The following is a 12,865-nucleotide window of genomic DNA, read 5'->3' as shown; positions in this document are numbered from 1 at the left end:
CCCATCCTATACTGTACATGGACAGACTTCTATACTGTACATGGACAGACTTCTCCCCCTATACTGTACATGGACAGACTTCCCATCCTATACTGTACATGGACAGACTTCTCCTCCTATACTGTACATGGACAGACTTCTCCCCCTATACTGTACATGGACAGACTTCTCCTCCTATACTGTACATGGACAGACTTCTCCCCCTATACTGTACATGGACAGACTTCTCCTCCTATACTGTACATGGACAGACTTCTCCTCCTATACTGTACATGGACAGACTTCTCATCCTATACTGTACATGGACAGACTTCTCCTCCTATACTGTACATGGACAGACTTCTCCCCCTATACTGTACATGGACAGACTTCTATACTGTACATGGACAGACTTCTCCCCCTATACTGTACATGGACAGACTTCCCATCCTATACTGTACATGGACAGACTTCTCCTCCTATACTGTACATGGACAGACTTCTCCTCCTATACTGTACATGGACAGACTTCTCCCCCTATACTGTACATGGACAGACTTCTCATCCTATACTGTACATGGACAGACTTCTCCTATACTGTACATGGACAGACTTCTCCTATACTGTACATGGACAGACTTCTCCTCCTATACTGTACATGGACAGACTTCTCCTCCTATACTGTACATGGACAGACTTCTCATCCTATACTGTACATGGACAGACTTCTCATCCTATACTGTACATGGACAGACTTCTCCTCCTATACTGTACATGGACAGACTTCTCCTATACTGTACATGGACAGACTTCCCATCCTATACTGTACATGGACAGACTTCTCCTCCTATACTGTACATGGACAGACTTCTCATCCTGTACATGGACAGACTTCTCCTATACTGTACATGGACAGACTTCTCCTCCTATACTGTACATGGACAGACTTCTCCTCCTATACTGTACATGGACAGACTTCCCATCCTATACTGTACATGGACAGACTTCTCCTCCTATACTGTACATGGACAGACTTCTCATCCTATACTGTACAAGGACAGACTTCTCCCCCTATACTGTACATGGACAGACTTCTCCCCCTATACTGTACATGGACAGACTTCTCCTCCTATACTGTACATGGACAGACTTCCCATCCTATACTGTACATGGACAGACTTCTCCTCCTATACTGTACATGGACAGACTTCCCATCCTATACTGTACATGGACAGACTTCTCCTATACTGTACATGGACAGACTTCTCATCCTATACTGTACATGGACAGACTTCTCCTATACTGTACATGGACAGACTTCTCCTATACTGTACATGGACAGACTTCTATACTGTACATGGACAGACTTCTCCTCCTATACTGTACATGGACAGACTTCTCATCCTATACTGTACATGGACAGACTTCTCATCCTATACTGTACATGGACAGACTTCTCCTCCTATACTGTACATGGACAGACTTCTCCTCCTATACTGTACATGGACAGACTTCCCATCCTATACTGTACATGGACAGACTTCTCCTCCTATACTGTACATGGACAGACTTCCCATCCTATACTGTACATGGACAGACTTCTCCTCCTATACTGTACATGGACAGACTTCTCATCCTATACTGTACATGGACAGACTTCTCCTATACTGTACATGGACAGACTTCTCCTCCTATACTGTACATGGACAGACTTCTCCTCCTATACTGTACATGGACAGACTTCTCCTCCTATACTGTACATGGACAGACTTCTCATCCTATACTGTACATGGACAGACTTCTCCTCCTATACTGTACATGGACAGACTTCTCCTATACTGTACATGGACAGACTTCCCATCCTATACTGTACATGGACAGACTTCTCATCCTATACTGTACATGGACAGACTTCTCATCCTATACTGTACAAGGACAGACTTCTCCCCCTATACTGTACATGGACAGACTTCTCCCCCTATACTGTACATGGACAGACTTCTCCCCCTATACTGTACATGGACAGACTTCCCATCCTATACTGTACATGGACAGACTTCTCCTCCTATACTGTACATGGACAGACTTCCCATCCTATACTGTACATGGACAGACTTCTCATCCTATACTGTACATGGACAGACTTCTCATCCTATACTGTACATGGACAGACTTCTCATCCTATACTGTACATGGACAGACTTCCCCTCCTATACTGTACATGGACAGACTTCCCATCCTATACTGTACATGGACAGACTTCTCATCCTATACTGTACATGGACAGACTTCTCATCCTATACTGTACATGGACAGACTTCTCATCCTATACTGTACATGGACAGACTTCCCCTCCTATACTGTACATGGACAGACTTCCCCTCCTATACTGTACATGGACAGACTTCTCCCCCTATACTGTACATGGACAGACTTCTCCCCCTATACTGTACATGGACAGACTTCTCCTCCTATACTGTACATGGACAGACTTCTCCCCCTATACTGTACATGGACAGACTTCTCCCCCTATACTGTACATGGACAGACTTCTCCTCCTATACTGTACATGGACAGACTTCTCATCCTATACTGTACAAGGACAGACTTCTCCCCCTATACTGTACATGGACAGACTTCCCCCCTATACTGTACATGGACAGACTTCCCATCCTATACTGTACATGGACAGACTTCCCATCCTATACTGTACATGGACAGACTTCTCCCCCTATACTGTACATGGACAGACTTCTCCCCCTATACTGTACATGGACAGACTTCTCCCCCTATACTGTACATGGACAGACTTCTCCTATACTGTACATGGACAGACTTCTCCTATACTGTACATGGACAGACTTCTCCTATACTGTACATGGACAGACTTCTCATCCTATACTGTACATGGACAGACTTCTCCTATACTGTACATGGACAGACTTCTCCCCCTATACTGTACATGGACAGACTTCTCATCCTATACTGTACATGGACAGACTTCCCATCCTATACTGTACATGGACAGACTTCTCCTCCTATACTGTACATGGACAGACTTCTCATCCTATACTGTACAAGGACAGACTTCTCCCCCTATACTGTACATGGACAGACTTCTCCTCCTATACTGTACATGGACAGACTTCTCCCCCTATACTGTACATGGACAGACTTCTCCCCCTATACTGTACATGGACAGACTTCTCCTATACTGTACATGGACAGACTTCTCCTCCTATACTGTACATGGACAGACTTCTCATCCTATACTGTACATGGACAGACTTCTCATCCTATACTGTACATGGACAGACTTCTCCTCCTATACTGTACATGGACAGACTTCTCCTCCTATACTGTACATGGACAGACTTCTCATCCTATACTGTACAAGGACAGACTTCTCCCCCTATACTGTACATGGACAGACTTCTCCCCCTATACTGTACATGGACAGACTTCCCATCCTATACTGTACATGGACAGACTTCTCCTCCTATACTGTACATGGACAGACTTCTCATCCTATACTGTACAAGGACAGACTTCTCCCCCTATACTGTACATGGACAGACTTCTCCTCCTATACTGTACATGGACAGACTTCTCCTCCTATACTGTACATGGACAGACTTCTCCTCCTATACTGTACATGGACAGACTTCTCCCCCTATACTGTACATGGACAGACTTCTCCGCCTATACTGTACATGGACAGACTTCCCATCCTATACTGTACATGGACAGACTTCTCCTCCTATACTGTACATGGACAGACTTCTCCTCCTATACTGTACATGGACAGACTTCCCATCCTATACTGTACATGGACAGACTTCTCCTCCTATACTGTACATGGACAGACTTCTCATCCTATATACTGTACATGGACAGACTTCTCCCCCTATACTGTACATGGACAGACTTCTCCCCCTATACTGTACATGGACAGACTTCTCCCCCTATACTGTACATGGACAGACTTCTCCCCCTATACTGTACATGGACAGACTTCTCCTCCTATACTGTACATGGACAGACTTCTCCCCCTATACTGTACATGGACAGACTTCTCCTATACTGTACATGGACAGACTTCTCCCCCTATACTGTACATGGACAGACTTCTCCCCCTATACTGTACATGGACAGACTTCTCCTCCTATACTGTACATGGACAGACTTCTCCCCCTATACTGTACATGGACAGACTTCTCCCCCTATACTGTACATGGACAGACTTCCCCCCTATACTGTACATGGACAGACTTCTCATCCTATACTGTACATGGACAGACTTCTCCTCCTATACTGTACATGGACAGACTTCTCCTATACTGTACATGGACAGACTTCTCATCCTATACTGTACATGGACAGACTTCTCCCCCTATACTGTACATGGACAGACTTCTCATCCTATACTGTACATGGACAGACTTCCCATCCTATACTGTACATGGACAGACTTCTATACTGTACATGGACAGACTTCTCCCCCTATACTGTACATGGACAGACTTCTCATCCTATACTGTACATGGACAGACTTCTCATCCTATACTGTACATGGACAGACTTCTCCCCCTATACAGTACATGGACAGACTTCTTATCCTATACTGTACATGGACAGACTTCTCATCTTATACTGTACATGGACAGACTTCTCCCCCTATACTGTACATGGACAGACTTCTTATCCTATACTGTACATGGACAGACTTCTCATCCTATACTGTACATGGACAGACTTCCCATCCTATACTGTACATGGACAGACTTCTCATCCTATACTGTACATGGACAGACTTCTCCTCCTATACTGTACATGGACAGACTTCTCCCCCTATACTGTACATGGACAGACTTCTCCTCCTATACTGTACAAGGACAGACTTCTCCTCCTATACTGTACAAGGACAGATAACATTTCTCTATTAAAATCCTTTTTAATGATATTCTAGTTTTTTGGATTGAACCTGTATATAAACACATACAAACATACATACATACATACAAGGCTTTTTTTCAGCTGGATCTTGGAGGAACTCAGTTCCACCACCTTTGGCTCAGGCCCTCGCTCCCTGCTCACCACTATCACTTGTAAACATAGGGGTCTGGCTTCTGTATTTACAAGCGATGCCTTCCATAGATCTGATCTCCTGAGCAGCTCCCACTGAGTGCAGGATGAAGACAAGGGAGATGCAGGTGCCCGGGGTGTAGTGGGGTTGCGGATACTCCTACTGGATGATCTCCCTGCAGAGCCACCCACAATGTGCGGAGAGGTACTAGAGAAGAAGGGTGAAATTGAGATGTGGATGGGGGATGCAGAGGTAAGCAGCTGTGGAAGAAGGCTGAGCACTGCACTCTTTGAAGCGCACCCCTGAACTCTGCACTCTGTGTGTAGCGCACCCCTGAACTCTGCACTCTGTGTGTAGCGCACCCCTGAACTCTGCACTCTGTGTGTAGCGCACCCCTGAACTCTGCACTCTGTGTGTAGCGCACTCCTGAACTCTGCACTCTGTGTGTAGCGCACCCCTGAACTCTGCACTCTGTGTAGCCCACACTCGAACTCTGCACTCTGTGTGTAGCGCACCCCTGAACTCTGCACTCTGTGTAGCACACCCCTGAACTCTGCACTCTGTGTGTAGCGCACCCCTGAACTCTGCACTCTGTGTAGCACACCCCTGAACTCTGCACTCTGTGTAGCCCACACCCGAACTCTGCACTCTGTGTAGCGCACCCCTGAACTCTGCACTCTGCACATAATGCACTCCTGGTATTTAATGCCACTTTAAGACCCTCCCACTGTTATTGAAATTTGACCATACCCACTATTTGATGCAGATTGGAAGGTGTATGTGTCAGGGAGAGGGGGTTTTTGGGGGGTTGTGGTTGGGTACCTGCACCTATTTTCTGAGAAAAAAAGCCCTGCATACATACATACATTCCAGCGGGTGATAGCATGGTACATGAAATGGGATTCCCCTTCTACCTCTTACCCACATCTCCGACCATGGTGTGCAGGTTATCTCTGTACTGTGCGGGTACAAAATTCCTCAGCTTCTCCAGACGGGAATTCTCCCTGGAAATCACAGCGACCTGGAACCCTGCGGCACAAAAATTCCCATTTACTGTATTATGCCAACTCCGACCGCCTCCCTCTGGACTTTCATCCACATCTGTCCATCTAGATCAGCCGTTCTCAACCCAGGTTCCTCCAGAGCCTGCTATAGGGGTTCCATGAGCTGTGAATGATTGACCCCCCCCCACTTTGATGGCACCTGCAGAGTTCTGGGGCCAATGTCCTATAGTAGAGCCAGCTGCATGACATTAATAATCCCATTACCTGTCTGTAAGGGTGAAATTCTGACCACCACGGTGAAAGGGGTTTTCTTCTCAGTGACTCCTAATGAATGTTTTTTTTAAGGATTTCCTCAAGATCTGGAATTTATTTTGAGGTTTCCCCCGAGGAAAAAAGGTTGAGAAATTCTGGTCTAGACTTGCATAAATAATGCCTTTAATTGCATCATTTACATTCTTTTGAATCTCACATATAATTAATTCCATTTATAGGTGTTTAGAAAGTCCCCACTCTGCCTTCTTCCGAACATCAATCTGTGTCCCTCATCCTTCTACAACTGTCCTTCAGAGATCTGCAAACTGTGGCCCTCCAGCGGTTGCAAAACTACAAGTCCCATCATGCCTCTGCCTCTGGAGGTCATGCTTGTGGCTGTCAGAGTCTTGCTATGCCTCACATGGGACTTGTAGTTCTGCAACATCTGGAGGGCCACAGTTTGCACATCGCTGTTCTAGATCAATCGCCTTCAACTGTTCCCATTTCTATTCATTGCACCCTTTAACTTCTTGAGAATTTCCAGTAAAATTCTATTTCTACTCATGAGGACATCATCCACCCGCCATTTTCTTTTTTTTTTTTTTTTGTAAATAATCCCATTTATGTCCATCAAGAAATCTCCCACCCGCCTTTGTCTGGACTCTGATCACTCGGTTTCCCTCTGCCTTCCTCAAATGTCCATCTAGATCAGTTGTCCCCTTTAACTGTTTACATTGCAAATCATTGCACCCTTTGAATTCTTGAGAATCTCAAGAATAATTCTATTTCTTGAAGACATTGTTCACCTGCCTTTCTCTTGATTTATTTAAATAAACCCATTTTTCTGCATTAAGACATCTCTTACCTCTGGACTCTGATCATTATGCATCCCTTCTAGATCAGTCCCATGCGACTGTTTCCATTAAAATTTATTGCCCACTTTATTTAAATTCTCGGGAATCTCAAGAACATTCAAAAATGTTCATGAAGACATCACCCACCTGCTCCTTCCTCGATCTATGTGAGATAAGGACGACATTCAAGACATCTTCTACCTCCCTACTACAGTTCAACTGTCCATCCAGGTCTGTCCCCTGCCTTCAACTGTCCATCCAGGTCTGTCCCCTGCCTTCAACTGTCCATCTAGGTCTGTCCCCTGCCTTCAACTGTCCATCCAGGTCTGTCCCCTGCCTTCAACTGTCCATCTAGGTCTGTCCCCTGCCTTCAACTGTCCATCTAGGTCTGTCCCCTGCCTTCAACTGTCCATCTAGGTCTGTCCCCTGCCTTCAACTGTCCATCTAGGTCTGTCCCCTGCCTTCAACTGTCCATCCAGGTCTGTCCCCTGCCTTCAACTGTCCATCTATGTCTGTCCTCTGCCTTCAACTGTCCATCCAGGTCTGTCCCCTGCCTTCAACTGTCCATCCAGGTCTGTCCCCTGCCTTCAACTGTCCATCTATGTCTGTCCTCTGCCTTCAACTGTCCATCTAGGTCTGTCCTCTGCCTTCAACTGTCCATCTATGTCTGTCCTCTGCCTTCAACTGTCCATCTAGGTCTGTCCTCTGCCTTCAACTGTCCATCTAGGTCTGTCCTCTGCCTTCAACTGTCCATCTAGGTCTGTCCCCTGCCTTCAACTGTCCATCTAGGTCTGTCCCCTGCCTTCAACTGTCCATCTAGGTCTGTCCCCTGCCTTCAACTGTCCATCTAGATCTGTCCCCTGCCTTCAACTGTCCATCTCTGTCTGCCCTCTGCCTTCAACTGTCCATCTCTGTCTGTCCTCGGCCTTCAGCTGTCCATCTACGTCTGTCCCCTGCCTTCAACTGTCCATCTAGGTCTGTCCCCTGCCTTCAACTGTCCATCTCTGTTTGTCCCCTGCCTTCAACTGTCCATCTAGGTCTGTCCCCTGCCTTCAACTGTCCATCTAGGTCTGTCCTCTGCCTTCAACAGTCCATCTAGGTCTGTCCCCTGCCTTCAACAGTCCATCTAGGTCTGTCCCCTGCCTTCAACTGTCCATCTAGATCTGTCCCCTGCCTTCAACTGTCCATCTAGGTCTGTCCTCTGCCTTCAACTGTCCATCTAGGTCGGTCCCCTCTCTATATAGACATGTTTTCAATTTATTGCACTCTTTAAATTCTTGAGAATCTCAGGTATAATTCTACTTCTGTTGATGAAGATAACACCCACCTGCCGTTCACTGGACTTATTTCAATTAATACCATTTTTATGCATCAAGACAGCCCCCACCTACCTTCCTCTGCACTCAGATCACTCTGTGCCCCTTTATCGTACTTCAACTATCCATCCAGATCTGTTCCTCAAACCGGCTTCAATTGCATTTTATTGCACCTTGCAAATTCTTGTAAATCATAAATAGAATTCTATTTCTGTGCATTAAGACCCCCTCCCCCCCCCCTTCCACCCTGGACTCACCCCACTCTCTTTCCCTGATCCCTACACAATTGTCCCTCTACGTATGTATGGGGTTTATTTACTAAAGGCAAACTGACTGTGCACTGCAAGCACACGCGCTCCAGAGCTTAGTAAATGAGGTAAAACTTTACTTTGCACATTCAAGGGAAATAAAAAAAATAGCATTTTTTCCTTGTATATGATTGGACGATAGAAATCAGCAGAACTTCCCCTCAGGTCTACAGAAAACGCACTCGCAGTGCACAGTATATTTGCCTTTAGTAAATCAACCTCACAGTGTCCATTAAATCTTATCACCTTGTAAATCATAAATAGAACTAAATTTATGTTCACCAACCCCCCCCCCCCCCCCTCCTCTGGACTCACACCACTCTCCCCCTGGTCCTTACACAATTGTCCCTCTACATATGCATGTGTCCCTTTTAGCTTTATACATTGCACCTTGCCGATCCTTGTAAATCTTAAAATTAATTATTTTTATGTGCACTGAGACCCCCCACCACCACCCACCTTCCTCTGGGACTCACACATCACTCTCAGTCCCTGCTCCTTACACAATTGTCCTTCAACGTGTGTGTGTCCCTTTTCACTGTGTCCATTGAACTGTATTGCACCTTGTAAATTCTGGTAAATTTAAATATAACTCCATTTATGTGAATTAAGACCTCTCCGACTCCCATCACATCACTCTCTGTCCCTGGTCCTTACACAATAGTCCCTCTACATATGTATGTGTCCCTGTTAGCTGTATCCATTGCACTTTATTGCACTTTTTTGATTCTTGTAAATCTTAAAAATAATTATTTTTATGTCCACTGAGACCGCCCACCACCATCACCGCCACCACCCACCTTCCTCTGGACTCACATCACTCTCTGTCCCTGGTCCTTACACTATTGTCCCTCTACATGTGTAGGTGTCCATTTTAGCTGTATCCATTGCACTTTTTTGCACCTTGCCGATTCTTGTAAATCCTAAAAATAGTTATTTTTATGTGCACTGAGACCCCCACCATGACCACCATGACCCACCTCCCTCTGGACTCACATCATTCTCCCTCCCTGGCTGTTACAGGACTGTCCCTCTACATGTGTGTGTGTCCCTTTTCAGTGTGTCCATTGAACTGTATTGCACCTTGTAAATTCCTTTAAATATAAATATAACTCCATTGATGTGCATTAGGACCTCTCCCACTCCCATCACATCACTCTCTGTCCCTGGTCCTTACACTATTGTCCCTCTACATGTGTATGTGTCCCTTTTAGCTGTATCCATCGCACTTTATTGCACCTTGTTGATTCTTGTAAATCCTAAAATTAATTATTTTTATGTGCACTGAGACCCCCCACCCCCCTTCCTCTGGACTCACATCACTCTCTGTCCCTGGTCCTTTCACAATAGTCCCTCTACATGTGTATGTGTCCCTTTTAGCTGTATCCATTGCACTTTATTGCATCCAGTAAATCACACTCCCACAGATTAGTTTACGGGAAAAGTTTTGATGTTGCCTAAAGCAATCAATGAAATGTAGATCTCCACTTTTCCTTCTCCCCCCAGATGTATGAGGCTATAGGGAGCACGGCTGTATTATCTTTTTTGCTGGTGTTGTAGATGTATGAAATGATATATTTTGTATATAAAGTGTTTGTGAATTAAGGGAAGGATGGATAGGGAAGGGTGAAGGCGTCTTCGTAGCCTTGGCTCTTCATCTGCCACCTTTTCCCATCAGTAAATTGGGATTGGCTCATAGCATAATGGAAAGGCTCAGGGGTCACCCCTGATGGCAGTTCTCAGATTAGTGCCATCACCTGAACAGAATAATAACCCAATTCCCAAATATTACCTTTTTCCAGGAGACACTTCACTATTCCGGATCCAACAGTGCCGGCTCCACCCAGAACCAAAACCAGCCTGTGTGCGGTGGACATGGTGGTGACCAGGCAGGACATCCACTGAAGACAAGCTAGGTGAGACTCAGAGGGGACAAAGCAATCAGTTTGAAATCAGGATTTCAGATCCAATATTAATAGCAGGCAGCTTATGGTCCCTCCCCAAAATCCCTCATACCTCCCCAACAGCTCCCCCCCAAACTTAGCCAAATCCCACCCTCCGACCCATCCCTCTACTAACTCTGTATATGCCTTGCCAATGTAATTATTACAGGCATGCCTAAATACTTTGGTGTGGTGAAGGACTAATTGAAAGCTCTTTGGGTCAGTGTCTTTACAGTCCTGATAAATCCAGCAAGGCAGACATCTGGATTTTAAGCAAAATGTTTATATTACAAGAAGGGGAAATTTAGAGCGTGGAAGGGCGTGCTGTGCATAATAGGACTGAACAGGTAATAAATATTTTAGAGGAAGCAACAAGGCAAACAAATAGTGGCCTCTGCTTTCATTGTCAATGTGCGCCATCTGCTGGCTGATCTTCAGTGCAACACTTCATTACCATTATCACTAATTCCTCGGATCCCTGGTGCCTCTGTGGCCCTTTTTTGGCACCTATTAGGCAACCCTTGAGGTGCTTGCAGGTATTCGTCTTTTTTTCCTTGCTCAGGTTCTTACACAGGCCAGTGAAAGAAAAATATTCTTTAGACTGAATTCTAGAAGTTCAGCGGCTTTTTTTTTTCACACTTTGTATTTTCTATAAATTGTGAAAAGAAAAGGGAGAACACACAAACACGAACCCCACAGTGCAGCATTAGGATAAGTGGTTTATTAACCACTTCAGCCCCAGAATGTTTTTCCCCCTTTCTGACCAGGCCCTATTTTGCGATTCGGCACTGCGTTACTTTAACGGACAATTGCAAATAAAACCGATTTCCCTTCCCCCCCCCCCCCCCCACAAATAGAGCTTTCTTTTGGTGGTATTTGATCACCTGTGCGATTTTTATTTTTTGCACTATAAACAAAAAAAGAGCGACAATTCTGAAATTTTTTTTTTCACTTTCTGCTGTATAACATTCCCAAACAAAATAATTGAAAAATCAAAATTTTTTTACATTTTTGGCCAATCTGTTTTCTGCTACATATTTTCATTAAATATAAAAAAAAAAAAAAAATCGCACTAAGCGTATTTTGATTGGTTTGCGCAAAAGTTATCGCATCTACTAACTACAGGAAAGATGTCATTTTTATTGTTTTTTTTTTTTTATTTACTAGTAATGACGGTGATCTGCGATTTTTTGCGGAACTGCGACATTGCGGCGGACAGATCGGACCCCTGACTGACATTTTTGACACGTCTGGGGGGACCAGTGACATTACTGCAGTAATCAGCGCTAAAAATATGCACTGTCACTGTACTAATGACACTGGCAGGGAAAGGGTTAACTCTGTGGGTGATCAAGGGGTTAAATGTGAGCCTAGGGGAGTGTTTCTAACTGTGGGGGTGTGTGGCTTGTGAAATTACCATAGAGACCTGTGATCCTATATAGAAGGATCACAGGCGCTCGGTGATCATTCCAGAGAGAACAGTCAGCTGTGTTTACAACATCCGACCGTCCTCTCTCAGAGGGGAGCAATCGCTGGTGTCAGGCGGCAATCGGAGCCGCCTGCCCACTGCATTGGCTTCCCCGCTGACGGGTGGGAGCACGTCACCAGCGGCGCGCGCTTGTCCCCTAGCGCTGTGAACGAGAGCGACGTACAGCTACAGAGATTTGCCTGTGAGCGGCTGCCTGCCGCCGTATATAACGGCGGCAGGCAGTCAGTAACAGGTTAAATGGTTACAAATGCACATACAAAAGACGAAGGTGCTGAGCGTTTTACAAACTGGGTTACCCAAGGACCAGAAGTAGCAGAGCAGTAACCAGAGGCTCCAGGCATGGGGATGGAGTGTACTGGGTTGGTAGGAGCCGCTAACGGTCCGCAGGAGAAGCAGATGCTGGTGCTTGAACCCAGAAGTAAGGAGCACCCAATGTCACTAGGTGTGGCACATGCGCATGACACAGGAACGCGTTTCGAAGATTAACAGCGTCTTCCTCAGCCTCAGAACACGTTCCTGTGTAATACACATCAGCTACACCCAGTGACATCAGGCAGTGCTTCTGGGTTCAAGCACCAGCATCTGCTTCTCCTGCAAACCAGCGTTAGCGGCTCCTACCATCTCTGCATGCTCC

The 12,865-nt window shown here is 45.5% G+C and overlaps 1 protein-coding gene across 1 annotated transcript in view; it reads right to left on the bottom strand.

The window, feature by feature from the left end:
• Window positions 1–10,813, bottom strand: part of LOC309565630 (L-fucose dehydrogenase-like) — a 30,848-nt gene extending 20,035 nt beyond the window's left edge. The window contains exons 1-2 of the mRNA XM_082270586.1: window positions 10,592–10,813; window positions 5,987–6,094 (exon numbers count right to left, since the gene is read on the bottom strand). Coding sequence (XP_082126712.1) covers window positions 5,987–6,094; window positions 10,592–10,697 — 214 coding nt within the window. The 5' untranslated portion in view covers window positions 10,698–10,813. The remainder of the gene's footprint in view (window positions 1–5,986; window positions 6,095–10,591) is intronic.
• Between the last annotated feature and the right edge of the window lie 2,052 nt (window positions 10,814–12,865).

This window comes from Pelophylax lessonae (genome assembly GCF_965119305.1).
Source record: "Pelophylax lessonae genome assembly, chromosome: 10".
Taxonomy (NCBI): Eukaryota; Metazoa; Chordata; class Amphibia; order Anura; family Ranidae; genus Pelophylax; species Pelophylax lessonae.
Note: the sequence above shows the minus strand (reverse complement) of the source record. Positions and strands in the feature narration are given on the sequence as shown.